Below are 19,326 nucleotides of genomic sequence, written 5' to 3'. Positions count from 1 at the left end.
GACCCCTTCCAGTTTGCGTACCGAGCCAAACGGTCCTCTGAGGATGCCATCTGCTCTGCCCTCCACTCGGCCCTCACCCACCTGGAGGGGAAGGACTCGTATGTGAGGTTGCTGTTTGTGGACTTCAGTTCTGCCTTCAACACCATTGTGCCGCAGCGTCTCATCGGCAAACTTGACAAGCTGGGCCTCAGTACCGGCCTCTGCAACTGGCTACTGGACTTCCTCTGTCAGAGGCCACAGGTGGTACGTGTTGGCGACAAGATCTCCGCCAGCATCACGCTGAGCACAGGGGCCCCCCAAGGCTGCGTGCTCAGTCCGCTGCTCTTCACCCTCCTGACGCATGACTGCGCTGCCACCTGCAGCGGCAACCGCATAGTGAAGTTTGCTGACGACACGACTCTGGTGGGTCTCATCACCAAGGGAGACGAGACTCAATACAGGCTGGAGGTTGACCTTCTGACCGCGTGGTGCAGGGACAACAACCTCCTGCTGAACGTCGACAAGACCAAGGAGATTGTCGTTGACTTCCGGAAGGGTCACGCCCAACACCTGCCGCTGACCATCGACGGTGCTGTGGTGGAGAGAGTGAGCAGCGCCAGGTTCCTGGGGGTGCACATCAGTGAGGATCTCTCCTGGTCCACCAACACCGCGTCGCTGGCGAAGAAGGCCCGGCGCCGCCTGTACTTCCTTCGGAAACTCAGGCGAGCGGGGACTCCTCCGGCCGTCATGACTACGTTTTACCGCGGCACCATTGAGAGCGTCCTCTCCAGCTGTATTGCTGTCTGGGGTGGCAGCTGCACTGACCAAGACTTGAAGGCCCTGCAGCGCATTGTGAAAACGGCTAGTAAGACTATTGGTGCTTCTCTCCCCTCCTTGAAGGACATTTACACCTCCCATCTCACCCGCAAGGCGACCAAGATTGTGAGTGATGTGAGTCACCCCGCTCACCCTTTGTTTGAACTTCTGCCCTCTGGGAGGCGGTACAGGAGCCTGCGCTCCCGCACCACCAGACTTTCCAACAGCTTCGTACTCCAGGCTGTTAGGATCCTGAACTCGCTCCCCCTTTCAGCGTAGCGTCCTGTTCTTGCTGTATGCTCACTGGCTCGGTTTTGCCCCTCATATTCAATGGGTTATTGGTCTGTTTTTATTCATCGCTCATTTTATTTTATTTATTATTTATTATTTATGGTTTGTGCCTTCTTGTTTTTGTTTTGTGTCGCCTACTTGTATGTCTCGTCACCGTGGGATGGAGGAAACGGAATTTCGGTTTCTTTGTGTGTCTTGACGTATGAAGGGATTGACAATAAAGCTGACTTTGACTTGACTTTGAGTAGTGTAGTTCCCTCGATTGATAGTGTAGGAGTAAATAGTAATAGCACAGTACAGTAATTTAGTGGTAGTGTGATGTAATAGTAATATAGTAGGCAGTGCAGTAATAGCATGGTAAATACTAGTGGTGTGCCCGCTATCGCGCTTTAACTAGTTGTGGTAGTGTATTAGTACAGTAGTTGGGCACGATGTCCTACCTCACAGCGTAACTTAGTGATAGGAAACGGTGGTAGTTTAGCGGCCGTACCAGTTATAAAATAAACGAGCAGATTAGCATGTTTGGTATGTGCAGAAGCCTAGTGGGTCACATGATCTTTAATCTGCACACAAATATCCCTTTGACGCACACTCACACGACACAGGTGCATTATGGGACATGTAGACGCCGTCCGAATGGTTGCCATGAAGTTTTGTGCAGCATCTGTGGTTCTGCTTCTGCTCATTGACCAGTCAGAAGTCTTTGGTCTGCTTCCCACCTGGGAGCGGGACCGCTCCTTCAGGACACGGACCATGACACAGGACTCAACTGTGCCCCCGGAACTGCCCGTCATCTGGACTGAGCTGCTGGGCTTGAGACAGCTGGTGCTCAGTCTACAGGCGGCGGTGGTGGAGCAACGTCAGTCCCTCAGGACCACCGAGAGCCGCATGAGGGATGGACAGGAGGTGGTGGAGAAGCAGAGACAACAGCTGGATGCCATGCACATCCAGATGGATGTGGACCGGATGCTGGTCCTCAGTCTACAGGCAGCTTCGGTGGATCAGCACAACATCCTCTGGACTATTGAGACCCGCCTAAGGGACAGTGAAGAGGTGGAAGAGAAGCAGAGACAGGTTTTGGTCTCTCTGCAAGTCCAGGTGGAGGCAGACAAGAAGATGGCGAGCGAAATCAATGCTGATCTTAAAAGGAGGGAAGAGCACAGGCAAGGTGAGTCCCCTTAGACCAGGGGTCTCAAAGTCCAGTCCTCGGGGGCCGCATTCCTACATGTTTTCCAAGTTTCCCTCATTCAACACACCTGATTCAAATGATCAGTTCATCCTCACGTTCTGCAGGAGCCTGATCATTTGAATCAGGTGTGTTGAACGAGGAAAACTTGGAAAACATGTAGGAATGCGGCCCCCGAGGACTGGACTTTGAGACCCCTGCCTTAGACCATTGCAGTGAACATTTAGACCACGTGAAGCCACTCCGACCGCGTGAGTCTTGTTATTCCATACAGGCCCACCAAGACCATGTACCTCTAACTTCACTTAGATCCTGTGCCGTGGATGATCTAAATGGGACAGGCTAAACCTAGCACATGGCAGATCATGTGCTTGCGTCTGCCCCCTCACAAGTTTTCCAGTGTCCAAACATCCCTAAGTTCTTTAGTGCTGAAACATCAAGTTTGTGAAATGTTGACCACTGCTCCAAACACCACTCCTCAAAAAACAAGCCAGTGAATAGGGCAGGGGTGGCCAACCAGTCAGAGACTAAGAGCCACATTTTTTACTGTGTCATCGCAAAGAGCCACATCATACACATGAGCACACATGAACATTCCCCCCCACACACACACAAACACGCACACACACGCACACACACACACACACCTCTGCACAGCCAAATTTATTGTGTGACATTATTATGTCACGCACCAACATGATAATGACAAATTGACTCCTACAGTACTAAAACCACAGACCAAAAACCACATTTTCAACAATGAACATTGTGTGCATTGTCTCACACAGACAAACTCTCATTTCAACAAATTCCACAAACAAAAACATAAGTTTTTTCACTTACTATGTGTGGCGGGACAGACCATTCGTTTTAGTTTGTCGTTTTCAGGAGACAAGATTTCAATAACGTCACTGAGGCATTTTTTAACGAACTCCACTTCATTGTATGGCTTTTTAGCCCGTGCAATGTTCCAAGCCAGTTGAAACAATGCAAGTGTGACAGTCTCTGAGTGCTTCGTAATTTTTTTGAAAAACTGTACCTATTTTTCTGCCTGACTTTTCAAAGTGTCCAAACTTGTGCTTGCGAAATTCAGTCCCTTTTGCAAAGTCCTTATCGATATTGGCATGAAGTGAGCTGAAGTGGCGCTGAACATTTGAAGCTTTTAAATGCGCTGACGTCCGACATATCAGGCAGAATGGCTTGCCATTACGTTCAACAAAAAACAACTTTAACTCTGTTAAAAACGTCCTGTGTTTATCGTCATATATTCGTTTAGCTGTGCATTTTTTCCTTGCCATTTTGGCCGGGTTGGCCACCCCTGGCTTAGCGTCTTGTCAGCTTTTCTGGACCTAATGGGCCCCCGTAGTCACAGTCGCCATTCATTAAAAAGCCAGCAAAACCAATCGCTCTGCCCTGTGTTCATCGTCATATATTCGTTTAGCTGTGCATTTTTCCCTTGCCATTTTGAGAGCGAAATTGACACTCCTCAAATGGGTTTGTCCCTCCTCCTTTGCGGGATTTCACCTCACGCGCATGCGCGTTTGACCAAAATACCATATTGAACTCAAGCGAAGCAAATACGCACGAAAAATAAACACAAATGTTGATATGAACGTAAAAGAGCCGCATGCGGCTCGCGAGCCGCGGGTTGGCCACCCCTGGAATAGGGGCTCTCAGTGTTAGGGTTTACAGATTATCTTGATCGTATGATTACGTTGGAATGTAACCTGTAATAATTTACCTAGCTTGTCCTGTCTTAACAAAAGTAGTAGAACAAAGTGCTAAGATCTTTTGAACTGATTGACTAGCTGCAGAGGAAGCAATCAAAATTGCTTTGTTTACACAACGTCGTAAAAGACCCCCTGCTAGGCTTTGATCAGCAGGCCAGGGGCTTCAACCCCATCCTGTCCACTCTCACCGCCACTCTCACCCCCACTCTGTTTCTCTCAATAAAAATGCTCCTGCATGAGGCCTGAGTCAGACCTCATTCGATCATCGCTGTACGCACAGCGACGAATGGACTCTCCACATGCAGGTGTCAAAAAGGACTTACTTGTCTCCCGTGTGGTTCTTGCAAAATAACTTAGAGTGAGCACCACCCTAACATTTTGGTGCCGTGATCCGGATTCCTCATACCCGCCATCTGGCTGACGGAGCAGAACGTGCTGCATTGTCGACAAGACAGTGTCCTTTAGGAGGACCTGGAAAAGAAAGTCCTGGGAAGAGAATTTCTTTGCTGGGCCAGCATCTTAGGTCTGCCTTCGTCTGACAGAGGTGGATTGACGGGATCCGGCAGTGCAACGAACCAGGGGACAAGTAAGTTAAAGCCTTCTAAAAGGACTTGTCTCCCGTGTGGTTCTTGCAAAATAAGTTAGAGTGAGCACCACCCTAACACTCAGGAAGTCCTGAATCCCTGAGTGCCCACGCAGTTTCTATTGAGGGTTCCGGTTGTCACTGATATGGACAACCCCTTGAGCAGCCAGCAAGAGCTAGTAAGAGGCCCAATGCGGGGGTTCTCATTCATATGGACCAGTGTCCATCTGTCTTTGTATTGCTTGCCTCTCTTGCACCATCTCGCGGTCCAGGTGAGACAATTGACGGCAACAAATGTTTGATTGTGTGGTTCTCAGAGGAAGTGGCAAGGCTGCACTCCAGAGTGAATGCCAGTGAAGGTTCTGTGGAGGACTTGAAGAGGAAGACAACAGGTGAGTCAAATCCTTCGTCTGACCAACATCTGACAACTGGTGTCTAACCACAACAATGACGTCCACTGACTGGTTGCAAACCATGACAAATGTTGCCCAGCCCTGGCGGACGATCTTCCCTTCCTGAGGATGAGGCTGAGGGCCAGCGAGCGCGCCTTAGACCAGCTCAAAAGGAAGAGCTCAGGTTAGGTTTTAAAAGTTCAGATATCAAGGCAGCCAATTAGAGCCAGCCTCACAAATCACATGACATCAATTTACGGTGTCCTAACAGTTCTGGCGTCTCGACTTTGCCTGGTGGAAAATCTGAAGAAGAGGAGCTCAGGTGAACATCCCTTCCTGGTTCCTGTTCCCTGTCACTGGTTGAGTAGAACCTTAGGCAAAATTTTTTTTCTTCTTTCCAGTGGCGGACGCTGAAGTCCAAGTCCATCAGAACTCCAGCCAGGGTCACACATCGGCCTTAATTTCAGAAAAAGACGGCCAGCGGCAGGAGACAAAGTCCCGTGTGGAAACCGGTTAGACTCCTGATTCTAGTTTGACAAGCTTTGACATCAGACTCTTATAGTCTTGCTGACCATATTCTGTAAAGACCATGTTAGTCTGCTGGGATTGCTCCAATGTCTACTTGAAGCACAGGTGTCAAACTCTGGTCCCGGAGGGCCATTTTAGATGTTTCTCCTCCTCCAACACACCTGATTAAAATGATCACGATTGCTCCTGCAGAGTTTACTGATGAGGGGATCACTAGAATCAGGTGTGAGCAGAATTTGACACCTGTGACTTGTCCCATATTACACAAGCTTACCATGACAATCTGAGTACAGTGGCACAATGTGAGTCTCCTCACACTAAGAAAACCAAAATAAACCACAAGGCCACCTTGACCATGTAGGCCTATTTACTTCCCTACTTACTACTCCCTACTAAGGTCTGAGGTCTTCATGATGGCATTAACTTGCTGTTTTTCAGATTCATCGAATATACACCAAAACATGAGTGCTTTCCATGCTCGACTACTGCACCTCGAGGGCAAAATGATGACGGGTGAACAACACCTACAGGACATTAGAGGTAACTATTATTTGGAGGTCCTTTGCAGGTTTGGCCTCTGGGGGTCTAGAACAGGGGTGGGCAATTCCGGTCCTCGAGGGCCGGTGTCCTGCATGTTTTATAGGTCTCCCTGCTGCAACACACCTGATTCATACGATCAGGATTGTTATCCAGCTTCTGCAGACCTTGCTAATTATCTGACCATTTGAATCAGGTGTGTTGCAACAGGGTGACATAGAAAACATGCAGGACACCGGCACTCGAGGACCGGAATTGCCCACCCCTGGTCTAGAATGTGGAGATCTGGACTCCACAGTTCTTGTCTTCTGGAAGTTTAGACTCTGGAGGCCCAGACTGTGGAATTTTAGATTCTGAGGGAATGGGCTAGAAGTTGAAACTGTGGAGGTATTAAGTCTGTAGGCCTTGACTTGGCGATGGGTCAAGAGGTTTTGACTCTGCAAGTCTGTAGTTTGAAGGCTAGATTCTGGGGGTCTCAATGCTCTAGTCTAGAGGGCTCTAGTCTAGAGGGCTTGTTTGTCTGGGGTCAAAACTCTGGTTTTACGCGTTGTTTGCTTTCAGCTGCCGTAGTGAACACGCTGAATGACACAGAGACACAAAGAGAAAGTAAGCACACAATCACCCTGTGTACGGGCGCGCGCGTGTGTGTGTGCATGTGTGCGTGTGTGTGTGTGTGTGTGTGTGTGTGTGTGTGCGTGTGTGGAGGGGGGTACGGGGTGATTGGAACAGATGAAAAGGGGGAAAAAGAGTGATGGGAAAAAGTAGGCAAAGATAAAAGAAGCCTATAAACCGGTGTCAAATGTTGTCGAGAACTGTGTGTGTGTCCGTGTGTGTGTGGAGATAAACACCGCGTATTAACCAGCAAATCTCCTTATGAAACTCAATCTCTTTCACATGCCGCAACACACACTCACGGATTCCACGGAGTCGCATGTGGCATGATCTATCTCCAATCCTCCTCCAGCGGTTTGATTGATTCCATTGCCACTGGCTGATAAGCACAAATGTTTAAAGACACAAAATGGAGGCCTGGTATGCATTTACAGTGACTGATCATCTCAAAGAAGAAGCGTGTGTGTGTGCGTGCGTGTGTGCGTGCGTGCATGTGTGCGTATGTGCGTGCGTATGTGTGTGCGTGCGTGTGTGCGTGCGTGTGTGCGTGCGTGTGTGTCACTGAGATGGTTCTGGTCTGCAGGGTTGGAGGTGCAAATGAATGTGGTGAAAAATCATGTGGAAGACCTGTGGACTGAAATATCAGGTAAGGTTCATAAAAGTCCTAGAAAGAGAACCCCAGTCAACTGTTAGGACAGTCTACAAGACCTACAACCTTTGACTCAGAGGCCTGTACTCTGAAGGTCTTGAGTCTGGAGGCCTCAAGTCTGGAGACTAGAAATCCAAGATACTGCAAGCGGTTCGGGTCAGGGTCTCTATGTTGACATTCATTTTTCAGTCAAATCAGGTCAACTTTCCAACATGGAAGCGCAACTGGGTAACGCCTGCAACAACACTGCAGGTATACTAACACACTATTTGCATGTTAGCATGCTAATATGCAAGCTAATAGCTGATTGGATGCCACATGCCACCGAAGCTCTAGAAGGCAATGTGAAGATGGCTGAAGCTCATGTGGAGAAGCTGAAGGTTCTCAGCTCAGGTTAGTCATAGTCTTCATATAATAATTAAAAAGAGTACTGGTAAAAGTTTGGTCCCCTGTGGGACCCCACATGAAGTTAAATGTCCCTCAAGTTGTTATTCTGTTCTCATATCACCCATGTTGCTCTTATGTTGACATTTTGTGTGAAGCGTTGGAGGTTCGACTCAACGTCAGTGAGAGACTTTTGGAAGAACTCAAGACTGAATGCACAGGTGTGTGTGTGTGTGTGCGTGGATGTGTGTGCGTAGATGTGTGTGCGTGTAGGTATGTGTGTGTGTGTGTGTGTAGGTGTGTGTGTGTGAGTGCGTGGGTGCGCTAATGTGTTGTCACTATCATGTTTTTATGTCAATACTTTTGTTCTCACGTTACTGTGTGACTATTTTGTTGTTGATTTTGCGTGTGCAGCATTGGATAGGCGACTGAATGTCAGTGACAAATTTCAGGAACAACTCAAGACCGAAAGCAGAGGTGTGTGTGTGTGTGGGGGGGGGGTATCTGTATAAGTGTAACTTAAGTGTTTAATTGACGTAAGGCGAGTTGTCGACGGTCACGGAAAGACTGAAACTCACAGAAGCTGAAGTGGGGGATCTGTGGATGAAGAATACAGTTGATGAAAGCATGAGAATTTGCATGCATCATCATCATCATTCTCATCACTACTGTTGTCACATCATTCAGCTCAGACAACACGAGTTTCCAACGTGGAGTCACGATTGACTAACAACATCCACAGCACTGCAGGTAATGTGGCTCATGTAATTTCATCTCATGTCATCTCATTTCGTTCTCATGCTGTCATCTCGCCATGTGAATGTGTTGCGTCATCGCGGGTGTAGCCGTGGAGGTCCGACTGAACATCAGTGAAAAAATTCTTGAAGAACTCAAGACTGAGTGCACAGGTTTGTATGACAATGTGAGAAACTTGCATGGCACGTCATTATGATCGTTGCTGTTCTAATGTTCTTCAGCTTGGACAACGCACCTTTCTAACGTGGAGTTTCAACTGACACACAACATCGACAATACTGAAGGTAACCCTCATGTTGATCTTAGGTCACTTATTTTCTTTTCATAGGACAGTCATCTTAATAATTGCGCTCACATATTCTCATGTCACTCATTTTGTTCTGTCAGTGTTGCTGAGAAGGTTAAACATGAACGGGCAGAAGATAAACAACTTGAAGGAGACAACTGAAGGTCACACAGGCACAGTGTGTTAATGTTTGTGTGTGTACTTGTGTTTCTCATGTTGATGACGTCCCCACAGATTTGATGTCACGCTTGCACGTTTTGGAGCAGCATGGCACACAGACATCAGGTTGTAGAGTTGTTTGCTTGGTTGATTGTGCATGGCGATGATGTCATTATCAATGGCATTTGTTAGGGTTGATAGATTATTTTGATCTTATGATTATGTTGGAATGTAGACTATAATGATTAACCAAACTTGTACTGCTCTCACAACGCAGTAAAATAAAGTGGTTGCATCCTCTGCTTGATTGACCAGCTGCAGAGGAAACAATCAAAGTTGTTCTGTTTCCACCAACGTCGTAAAACACCCCCTGCTCTGATTTGACCAGAGGCCAGGGGTTCACCAAACTTCTCACCCCCACCCTGTTTTCTCTCAATAAATACTCTCTTGCAAGAATCCAAAGTCAGACTTCGTTCAAACATCGCGGTATGCACAGTGACGAACGTGTTCTCCACTTGCAAGTGTCAAAAGGGCATACTGTCTCCCATGTGGTTTTAGCAAATAAGTTAGAGTGAGCACCACTCTAACAGCATTGATGATCGTTGGCAGGTGAGACCAAGGTGGCCTTTGCCGCCGCGCTGACAGACTCGGGATCCGTGGGACCCTTTGACCAGGAGACCACTTTGATCTTCTCAAAGGTTTTTACCAATATCGGACGCGCTTATGACGAGACCTCGGGTGAGCTTTGATAACTCGCCGTCCTTAAGATGATGATGTTGATGGTGATGATGACACGACGGCAATGACAATGATGTGACCAAAGATTGGTTGGCCATTTTGCCCAGGTGTGTTCACGGCGCCCGTGGACGGCATTTACGTGTTCAGTTTCACGGCGGCGGACTTCCTGAAAGGCTACATGGGCGTCACCCTGTACCGCAACCAGCAGCCCATCGTCTCCAGCCTGGACCTCAACGACCACGGCGGCTATGCGTCGGCCACCAACGGCGCGCTAATCCCTCTGGAGGCGGGAGACCGCGTACGTCTCAGCCTACCCGCCAGCTACAGACTATACGATGACACGCGCAGCTTTAGTGTCTTTAGCGGATTCCTGCTTTTCCAACTGGAGGCCAACCAATAAACTGTCTTCTTCTGCTTGTAAACAACGTGACATAATTGATCATACCCAGAAACGACGAGACAAGCGAACATGCTAACATAATATATGTACGATATATGCTAGCCACGATCCATGTTAACATGCTTGCATTTGTGTTAATGTTACGCAATAGTGTTTTACTCTGGAACAATGTGACATGCTAATGTGCTAACATCCATGCCCAATCGTGGGCCTCATCCACTAATAAATGCATATACAGTAATCCCTCGTATATCGCGGATAATAAGTGAAATCCGTGAAGTACGGTCACCCTCTCATCTGTATTTTTTTTTTTATCTGTACATTTTGTGTGTCAATAAATGTACATGAAACCATTTAAGTGCATATTTTATTATTAGAACATTAATGAATTGTTTCAAACATGCAAATAATACATTAATAGTATAAATAACATACAGAAAAGTTTGTATAAATATTGAAACTAAATATTATACATGTGTGCGTGTAACATGTTAACAAGTACTGGGCAGGCTACCGAGTTAGCGGAAAGATGCTAATTCGCGATCGTGCTAACACGCGAAAACGGACCTCTAAAGGAATTTAAACGAACATTTGGAGCAATACTACATTGTCCTAAACCAGGGGTGGGCAAACTTTTTGACTCGCGGGCCGAACTGGGTTCTAAATTTGGACCGGAGGGCCGAACCAGGAGCAGATGGACGTAGTGTTTGTGTGAAGTAATATAAGCGACCTGTAAAGGTCATTGCATAAAAGATTTTGGCCTTTAGTAGGTAGTAAAGCATGGATATTCCAAACAAGTTTTATGCATTTATTAACAGCATTAAAAAAAAAAATCACTAAAAAACTGCTATCAGTGATTCTCATAAAATACGACACTATTATTATGAATAACAGTCTCCATCACTTCAGTGCCTGCAGGTCAGATTAATGAAAAATGTTTATCTTATGAGATCACATCAAACTCTTAGGAGAGATCCGTTTACCTCGATCTGTGACGGGTTGATGTGGCTGAACGTCACGTCGCGTACGTCGAGCCAAATTGGCCACTCTTTTAACATTCGGCACTCACTTCTTTTCTTCGGGCCACTCATTTTAATGGAAGGATTCCAGGGGAAGGTTTGTGGGTGGCTTTAGCGTCAAACTGTATCTGAAAGCTCAGCGAGCGAATTACAAGAATGCTGTCGTCACAGCCCACGCTCTTAATTCGGGACTGATACAAATAGAGCGCGAGTGCGCCATGTCCGTACTACTGAGTACGTACGTACACGCACTTGTGAGTGTGCACCGAGCTTTCTGACACGGCTTCCGGTAGTAAATGCGCAGGCGAGCGGTTCCCCATCTACTGGGGAAACGCGGTCATTGCAGGCAAAATGACACAAAAAAAAAAGTTTAATAATACAATTAATTCAGGGTTGGCGGGCCGGATTAAACGGTCCCGTGGGCCGGATGTGGCCCGCGGGCCGTAGTTTGCCCACCCCTGTCCTAAACGGTTAGACACATGTGATCGTTGATTTCTCTTGTTAGGAGACCCACTTACATCGTCAATGACTCCTCTAACCCAGTGGTCCCCAACCACCGGGCCGCGGACCGGTACCGGTCCGTGGGTGACTTGGTACCGGGCCGCGGAGCCGCACAGGAAAAAAAAAAAAAGTTTTTTTTTTTTTCATTGACGATCAATTCATTCAGGTTAAGACGCTCGTCCCGGTCACGTGACATGTTTCCCCAGTCGAGCCCGCAAAGCTAGCAAAAATGAGTAAGAATTTATTTTGAAAAATATAAAAAATTTGGCGAATCTCTCCCAATTACATCTGTCGGTGCATCTGAAAAATAAGGACTCTTGACACAGGGCGCTCGTCTCGGTCACGTGACATGTCACCACAGTCAAGCCCGCGAGGCAAGCAAAAATGAGCAAGAAACAGAGAAGTTTGGAAAGCTTCTTCAGAAAGGGAAAAACGTCCAATGAGGACACTGAAGAAGAAGAGGCTACGACTTCTAAGAAAAGGAAAGCTGCATTTAAAAGAACATTTCTGGAGTCCTACTTAAAATATGGATTTATCGCCACAGGTGACTCTGACGCGCCAAGTGCACTCCGCATATGTGGCGAAAGGCTAGCTAACGAGGCAATGAAGCCTTCAAACCTGCTTCGGCACATGGAGACCAAGCATCCTGCATTTAAAGACAAACCTTAACCACTTCGGGTGTCATTGTCTCCGATTACGCCTAGATGGGAACGGCTCATTTCTGAGAAAAGAGCTCGGTGCTCCCACTAATTCAACGTTTTATTTTTATGTGGTTTATATTTGTTTTTATGCCAGTCGTATCATTTTATTTCATCCTTTTTATATATATAAATATTACCTTTTTTGCACCACGGACCGGTTACGTGTCAGAAATATTTTCGCGGACCGGCCTTTATATAAATAAATATATTTATAACCCCTTTTATCTGTCCTCACCACACACACACACACTATTAGCGGATGTTTGCGACTAAGCCAAGTTGCTATAGCAAAATCAGTGAGAAAGTTACACGAACCCTAAAAGTAATTTTCATTGCCTCAGGAAGACCCACAGCTTTCACAGTGAGTTTCAACTTGAGCTTCTTAAGTTAAGTTTTTTTCTTTTTCTTTTTGTACAACAACAAACAGAAAATATATATATATATTTTTTTCTAGCAAATTGTCTACAATAACATATATACCCTCTATCGGATACAACATCCAAGAAAACGAAATAAATCACCCAGCACTGTATACATAAAAACTTTCCAATAATCAACATTTCTGCCCTAAATTCAAACAAAATATTCTTCCGTAATCAAGTACAGGTATGCAGCAAAATGAAACCAAACATGGAATAGTGCAATAGAACTTATCAACATTAAGTCCACTTTTCCTTTTTTTTTTTTTTTTTTTTATGACCTTACTCTCTAAACCGTATTGGAGTCTTGACCAGTCTCCCTGATTTAGTACGGTACGGTTGCTTGGGAGAGCACACAGTGTCACTGTGTGACTGCGGAGCATGTGCTGAGGTTTCTAAGTGTGAATTGTCCTGATCAGCAGCACTTTGGTTAGAGTCCATATCCACATTCAATTCTCTCTCAGTTGTAGAAGATGGAAACACCCTCTCAGCAGTCTCCCTGAGATGTCTCCGGTTTCTTCTGAGCATCCTGCCCTCAGGTGTACGCACCACATAGGAGCGTTGTTGTTCGTGCCGCTTCAGAACTACAGCTGGCTTCCAAGTGTTTCTAGACTGCATTCTCACATTTTCTCCAGCGTGTAGCTCCGGCAGATGCTTAGCATGACGATCATAGTAGCTTTTCTGTTTAGCTTGCTTTTCTTTCAGCTTGTTATGAACCTCGAGTGCACCTTCAGGAGTGAGTAGTGAGGTGGACGTTGGTAACTTTGTCTTTAGCCGACGTCCCATCAGCATCTGTGCAGGCGACAGGCCCACACCTTCCAGTGGTGTATTCCTGTACTCCAGAAGTGCAATGTAAGGATCTCCAGACTTCTTGAGCATTCTCTTCACTGTCTGCACCGCTTTTTCTGCTTGTCCATTTGATTGAGCATAGTGTGGACTTGAGAAGACATGACTGAACTCCCAGCTTTCTGCAAAGCTCTTGAAATCAGCACTGGCATACTGAGGAGCACCATCACTGACCAAAATATCTGGGATCCCGTGCCTAGCAAACATGGACTTCATGGCATTTATAGCACCCTTACTGGTGGTATCGGTCAACCTCATTATCTCTGGGAACTTTGAGAAGTAGTCAACACACAGCAAATATTCAGAGCCATTGCTGTGAAACATGTCTGAGCCAACCTTCTCCCATGGTCTAGTTCAAAGTCAAGTCAAAGTCAGCTTTATTGTCAATCCCTTCATATGTCAAGACACACAAAGAAACCGAAATTCCGTTTCCTCCATCCCACGGTGACGAGACATACAAGTAGGCGACACAAAACAAAAACAAGAAGGCACGTTGAAAGAAGGTATTACGTTGAAAATAAATAATAAATCAAATAAAATGAGCGATGAATAAATAACAGACCAATAACCCATTAAATAAGAGGGGCAAAACCGAGCCAGTGCGCATACAGCAAGAACAGGACGCTACGCTGAAAGGGGGAGCGAGTTCAGGATCCTAACAGCCTGGAGTACGAAGCTGTTGGAAAGTCTGGTGGTGCGGGAGCGCAGGCTCCTGTACCGCCTCCCAGAGGGCAGAAGTTCAAACAAAGAGTGAGAGGGGTGACTCACATCACTCACGATCTTGGTCGCCTTGCGGGTGAGATGGGAGGTGTAAATGTCCTTCAAGGAGGGGAGAGAAGCACCAATAGTCTTACTAGCCGTTTTCACTATGCGCTGCAGGGCCTTCAAGTCGTGGTCAGTGCAGCTGCCACCCCAGACAGCAATACAGTTGGAGAGGACGCTCTCAATGGTGCCGCGGTAAAAAGTAGTCATGACGGCCGGAGGAGCCCCCGCTCGCCTGAGTTTCCGAAGGAAGTACAGGCGGCGCTGGGCCTTCTTCGCCAGCGACGCGGTGTTGGTGGACCAGGAGAGATCCTCACTGATGTGCACCCCCAGGAACCTGGCGCTGCTCACTCTCTCCACCACAGCACCGTCGATGGTCAGCGGCAGGTGTTGGGCGTGACCCTTCCGGAAGTCAACAACAATCTCCTTGGTCTTGTCGACGTTCAGCAGGAGGTTGTTGTCCCTGCACCACGCGGTCAGAAGGTCAACCTCCAGCCTGTATTGAGTCTCGTCTCCCTTGGTGATGAGACCCACCAGAGTCGTGTCGTCAGCAAACTTCACAATGCGGTTGCCGCTGCAGGTGGCAGCGCAGTCATGCGTCAGGAGGGTGAAGAGCAGCGGACTGAGCACGCAGCCTTGGGGGGCCCCTGTGCTCAGCGTGATGCTGGCGGAGATCTTGTCGCCAACACGTACCACCTGTGGCCTCTGACAGAGGCAGAGTTGGCAGGGGGTGTGAGATCAGCGGCTCTTTTTGATTGCTATTCTTGTGCTCATTGCAGATAGCACACTGCGCTACAACTTGCTCAATTTGGGCAGACATGCCTGGCCAATAAAGAACATCCCTTGCCCTTTCCTTACATTTGACCATGCCCAAATGTGACTCGTGTATCTTGTCAAGCATTTGTGCTCTCAACAGCTCTGGTACAATGAGTTTCTCTGATTTGAATAGCAGACCAGAAGCAAAACTGATCTCCTCTCTGAATGTCCAAAATGGTCGCACACTGTCAGACACAGCAGACCTGTCCTTTGGCCATCCTCTCATTGTTGTGTTTATTAGCTCCTGCAGTACTGGGTCTTGTGCAGTTGCATTTCTGAACATTTCCAGCTTCTCCTCTGATATAGGCAACTGCGGTGTGATCCAGTTCACTTGCAGGTCCTCCTCCAAAAGGTCCTCTTTCTGCTCACGTAGATAGGCACGGCTCAAGGCATCTGCAATGTGAAGCTCCTTTCCTGGCTTGTATGTTACTGCCATGGTGTATTTTTGGAGCCGCATCATCATTCTTTGCAGCCTCATGGGAGCCTGATGCAGTGGCTTCTTGAAGATGCTTTCCAGTGGTTTGTGGTCGCTCTCGACCTGGACCTCTCTGCCATAAATATATTGATGGAATTTCTCACATCCGTACACTATGGCTAGCAGCTCTTTTTCGATCTGAGCGTATCTGCGTTGACAATCTGTAAGCGCTCTTGATCCGTATGCCACGGGTTGTTCATCTTGTAGTATTACAGCCCCGATGCCTTCAGAGCTTGCATCCACAGACAGCGTCACAGCCTTGTTGACGTCATAATATTTCAGAGTAGGAGCTTCCGTGATCAGCTGCTTTAATTTTTCAAAACTCTGTTGCTGAGGCTCCTCCCAGTGCCATTCTGTCTCTCCCTGCAACAGCTGCCTTAGGGGTGCAGAGACATCAGACAGATTGGGAATGAATTTCGCTAGGTATTGAATCATCCCCATGAATCTCATTAATGCTTGTTTGTCATCAGGCAGGGGTATCCGAACAATGGCGCGTATTTTCTCTTCATCAGGCTTTAACCCATCTGCACTGAGTGTATGACCAATGTACTTGACCTCCTTCATCCTGAACTTGCACTTGCTCTTATTGAATCTGAGGTCATTTTCATCTGCTCTCTGTAGCAGCTTTGTCAGTCTCTGGTCATGCTGATCTAGTGTGTCTCCCCAGACCAACAGATCATCAATGATGTTCACCACACCCTCTAACCCCTCAATCATCTGGGCCACAGCTCTCTGGAACACCTCGCTCGCTGATGATATGCCAAAGGGAAGCCTCTTGAATCGGTATCTCCCGATGGGTGTGTTAAACGTGCACAGCTTAGAGCTTTCTTCGTCTAGTTTTATCTGATAAAATCCCTGGTTTGCATCCAACACAGAGAAGTACTTAGCGTTTGGCATGCATGACACCACTTCTTCCACAGTGAGAAGTGGATAATGCTCTCTTCTTATTGCCCTGTTCAGATCTTTGGGATCCATACAAATCCTGATCTTCTTAGGAGTGACCACTGTCACCATGCTATTCACCCACTGTGTAGGCTCAGATTGTTTTGTGATCACACCCAACTGCTCCATTTTGTGAAGCTGTTCAATGACTCTGTCCCTTAGAGCAACAGGGATTCTTCTTGGTGCATGTATTACTGGCTTTACTTCAGGGTCTAGTTTTATGCTGTGCTCACCTGGTAAGCATCCAAGTCCAGAAAATAGATGCTCATAGTCTTTCTGCATTTTCTGCACTTCATCTTCCATGCTATACAGCCTCTTCACCATTTTTAGTTTGGTGCTTGATTCTCTTCCTAGTATTGCTGGAGCATCTTTCTCAATGATTTCAAATTCAATCTTGTGCTTTTGACCTTTGTACAGACATGTGACTGACGTCTTGCCTAAGGGCTCCATCTTGTGGCCTGAATACGCCACCAACTTGCAGCTGGATACATGCAGCTTATTGTTGAGATTCAACTTGTGAAACGTTTTTGCCGACATCACATTACAGTCAGCTCCTGTGTCAATACGAAATGTGATTTTCTTCTTGTTTATTAACAGCTCTTCAGACCATCTGTCTTGGTCACATTTGGCATTTTCAACCGCATCAATGCTTCTCATCTCTACAGTTCCAACAAACATTTCCTCTTCCTCACTGCCGTCACCTTCCTGTGTCTGTCCCACAGCATGCATTTTCTTATTTTTAGGTTGTCTGTTTGCACGGCACATCTTTGCAAAATGATTTGTCCTGTCACATTTTCGGCATGTTTGTCCATACGCTGGGCACTTTTTTCGCTCATGCTTGTAACCACATCGGTCACAGTCAAATTTCCTTTCACTGGCCATCGCGCTGTCTTTTGTGCTGCTAACTCCTTTTTTGTATGCTTTTGCTGTGCTGACTTTGTGCACTTCAACTTCATCATGTAAAGCTTTCATTTGCGTCGAGGTTATCTCACTGGCACGGCATACATCGAGTGCTTTTGTTAACGTAAGATCCGCCTCCCTGAGCAATCGAGCTCTTAGTTGATCATCACGTATCCCACAGACAATTCTGTCACGTATCAGTGAATTGCACAGGTTGCCAAATTCACAGTCTTTAGCTTTATTTTTCAGGTCTGTGACATAGGCATCTATTGTTTCTGAGGGACCTTGTGCACGGGAGAAAAAAACATGCCTTATGTAGGTCAGGTTCTTCCTGGGCTCACAGTAATTTTTGAATTTGGTTTTCAACACAGCAATCTTGTTCCTCTCGTCTTCCGTGAAAACAAACGTGTTACTCACTTTTATTGCTTCTTCTCCCGCAACATGCAGGAAAGTGGCACATTGCACCGTCTCCGACTTTTCTTCTACTCCACTGGCAACCGCGAAAAGTTCATAACGTTGCAGCCACGTTCTCCAGTTCTCGGCAAGATTTCCTTCCAGACTCAAACTCGGCGGTGGTTTGAATTGTGCCATATTACAGCTCAAGTTTATCTTCTGACACCATGTAATGTTTCTCTATACTATAAGAAATAACTTGACAGGACGACCAGGTTTTAGGGAAGCAGTGAGTCAATCATGTATTGATGTTCGTTCTTTTAGCAGCCGTCTCTCACCAGCTACAACATGCCATCCGCCCGCCATACATCACCTCTAGCCCCACCCCCCAGTACGGGTAACCACACAGTCCAAATACACTACAAACAAGAGAGGAAAGGAAGAAAGGCGCGAGGGCTTTTTGGGGCGAACATCTTTGCTGTTGAGGGCTGAAACATCTTTGCTTTTGGGGCCACTCAAACCTTTGGAGAGACATCACTCTGACATCGGTTGAATAAAATCTTTTCCCAATCAGCCGTGTGTCACTGGAGTGCTTGTTAGGGATGTCATACTGAGGGCAGCAAGGGCGGGGACCGACCCTTGGCTGGCCATCTTGCAGTGGAGGAACACGTCTACGGAAGGCATGCTGAGCAGCCCCGCGCAGAGACTGATGTCTCGCAGACTGAGAACGCCACTCCCGGTTGCTGACACACTTTTGGAGCCGAGTGTGGTGGCGGGGGTTCCAGACAGGCTGCGAGTAAAACACCAGACAGCCAAACTCTGGTATGACAAATCGGCCAGAGATCTGCCTGAGTTGTGTATCGGACAGGACATAAGGATGAAGCCCCTGCCTGGGGACAGGACGCGCAGGTGGCGGAGAGGAGTATGCTTACGGCTGGTGGGCCCCAGGTCATACCTGGTGGACGTCGAAGGGACACTGTACCGCCGTAACAGGGTGGATCTGCGACCTGCGGAGAGAAACGCCGCAATGCCGGGGCAGCACGGAGTGCAGCACAACAGCCCACCGGCTGACAAACCCGGGGATCCACCTGACACCGCGATTGACACTACAGATGACACTGACACAGTCGCCCTGGAGGTCGCACTGCAGGGGCAGAGTGACGTCCACCAGCCTCAGAATGGATCGCCTCAACATACACCTGTGCCAGGGCGCAGGACGGCCAGTGGCAGGATTATGAGAGCGCCGAAGAGACTGGACTTGTGAGCTGTGTGGGTACTGTGGGGCCTCGCGGTCAATTGGGTTGTTGATGGAAACGAATGTGTAAAAAAAAAAAGAAAAAAGGAAAAAAAATTATATGTTGTACACTGTTCTTTGAAATGTGAGTTATATGTTGTACACTGTTCTTTGAAATGTGAGTTAGGAGTTGTTTAAGTGTTCGTTGATACGTAAAGACAAGAGGGGGAGACATGTTGTGGGAATTTAACTTTGATCTTCATGTATAAGTTGCCATCTATGAAAGGGGAGA

The 19,326-nt window shown here is 47.2% G+C and overlaps 2 protein-coding genes and 1 long non-coding RNA gene across 3 annotated transcripts; 2 read left to right on the top strand and 1 right to left on the bottom strand.

Moving 5' to 3' along the window:
- Positions 1-1,722: 1,722 nt before the first annotated feature.
- On the top strand, positions 1,723-10,161 carry LOC119116335 (paramyosin-like). Its single transcript, XM_037241637.1, has 19 exons — positions 1,723-2,254; positions 4,903-4,977; positions 5,078-5,161; positions 5,249-5,299; positions 5,379-5,489; positions 5,944-6,045; positions 6,604-6,648; positions 7,238-7,300; positions 7,493-7,555; positions 7,634-7,696; positions 7,846-7,908; positions 8,102-8,164; positions 8,375-8,437; positions 8,533-8,595; positions 8,665-8,727; positions 8,831-8,893; positions 8,964-9,014; positions 9,498-9,626; positions 9,734-10,161. The coding sequence occupies exons 1-19, from the start codon at positions 1,723-1,725 to the stop codon at positions 10,024-10,026; spliced, it is 2,040 nt and encodes a 679-aa protein (XP_037097532.1). The 3' UTR covers positions 10,027-10,161.
- LOC119116235 lies at positions 9,029-9,469 on the top strand. The gene is made up of 3 exons (XR_005096251.1): positions 9,029-9,145; positions 9,225-9,226; positions 9,447-9,469. It is a non-coding gene; the product is annotated as an uncharacterized LOC119116235 (long non-coding RNA).
- A 2,495-nt stretch (positions 10,162-12,656) lies between the features above and the next one.
- On the bottom strand, positions 12,657-18,019 carry LOC119116233 (uncharacterized protein K02A2.6-like). Its single transcript, XM_037241465.1, has 2 exons — positions 14,995-18,019; positions 12,657-13,865 (listed from the first exon to the last, which is right to left on the bottom strand). The coding sequence occupies exons 1-2, from the start codon at positions 17,996-17,998 to the stop codon at positions 12,949-12,951; spliced, it is 3,921 nt and encodes a 1,306-aa protein (XP_037097360.1). The 5' UTR covers positions 17,999-18,019; the 3' UTR covers positions 12,657-12,948.
- Positions 18,020-19,326: the final 1,307 nt, after the last annotated feature.

Source organism: Syngnathus acus, chromosome 22 (genome assembly GCF_901709675.1).
Source record: "Syngnathus acus chromosome 22, fSynAcu1.2, whole genome shotgun sequence".
Lineage (NCBI taxonomy): Eukaryota > Metazoa > Chordata > Actinopteri > Syngnathiformes > Syngnathidae > Syngnathus > Syngnathus acus.
This window is presented reverse-complemented; position numbering and strand designations above follow the sequence as displayed.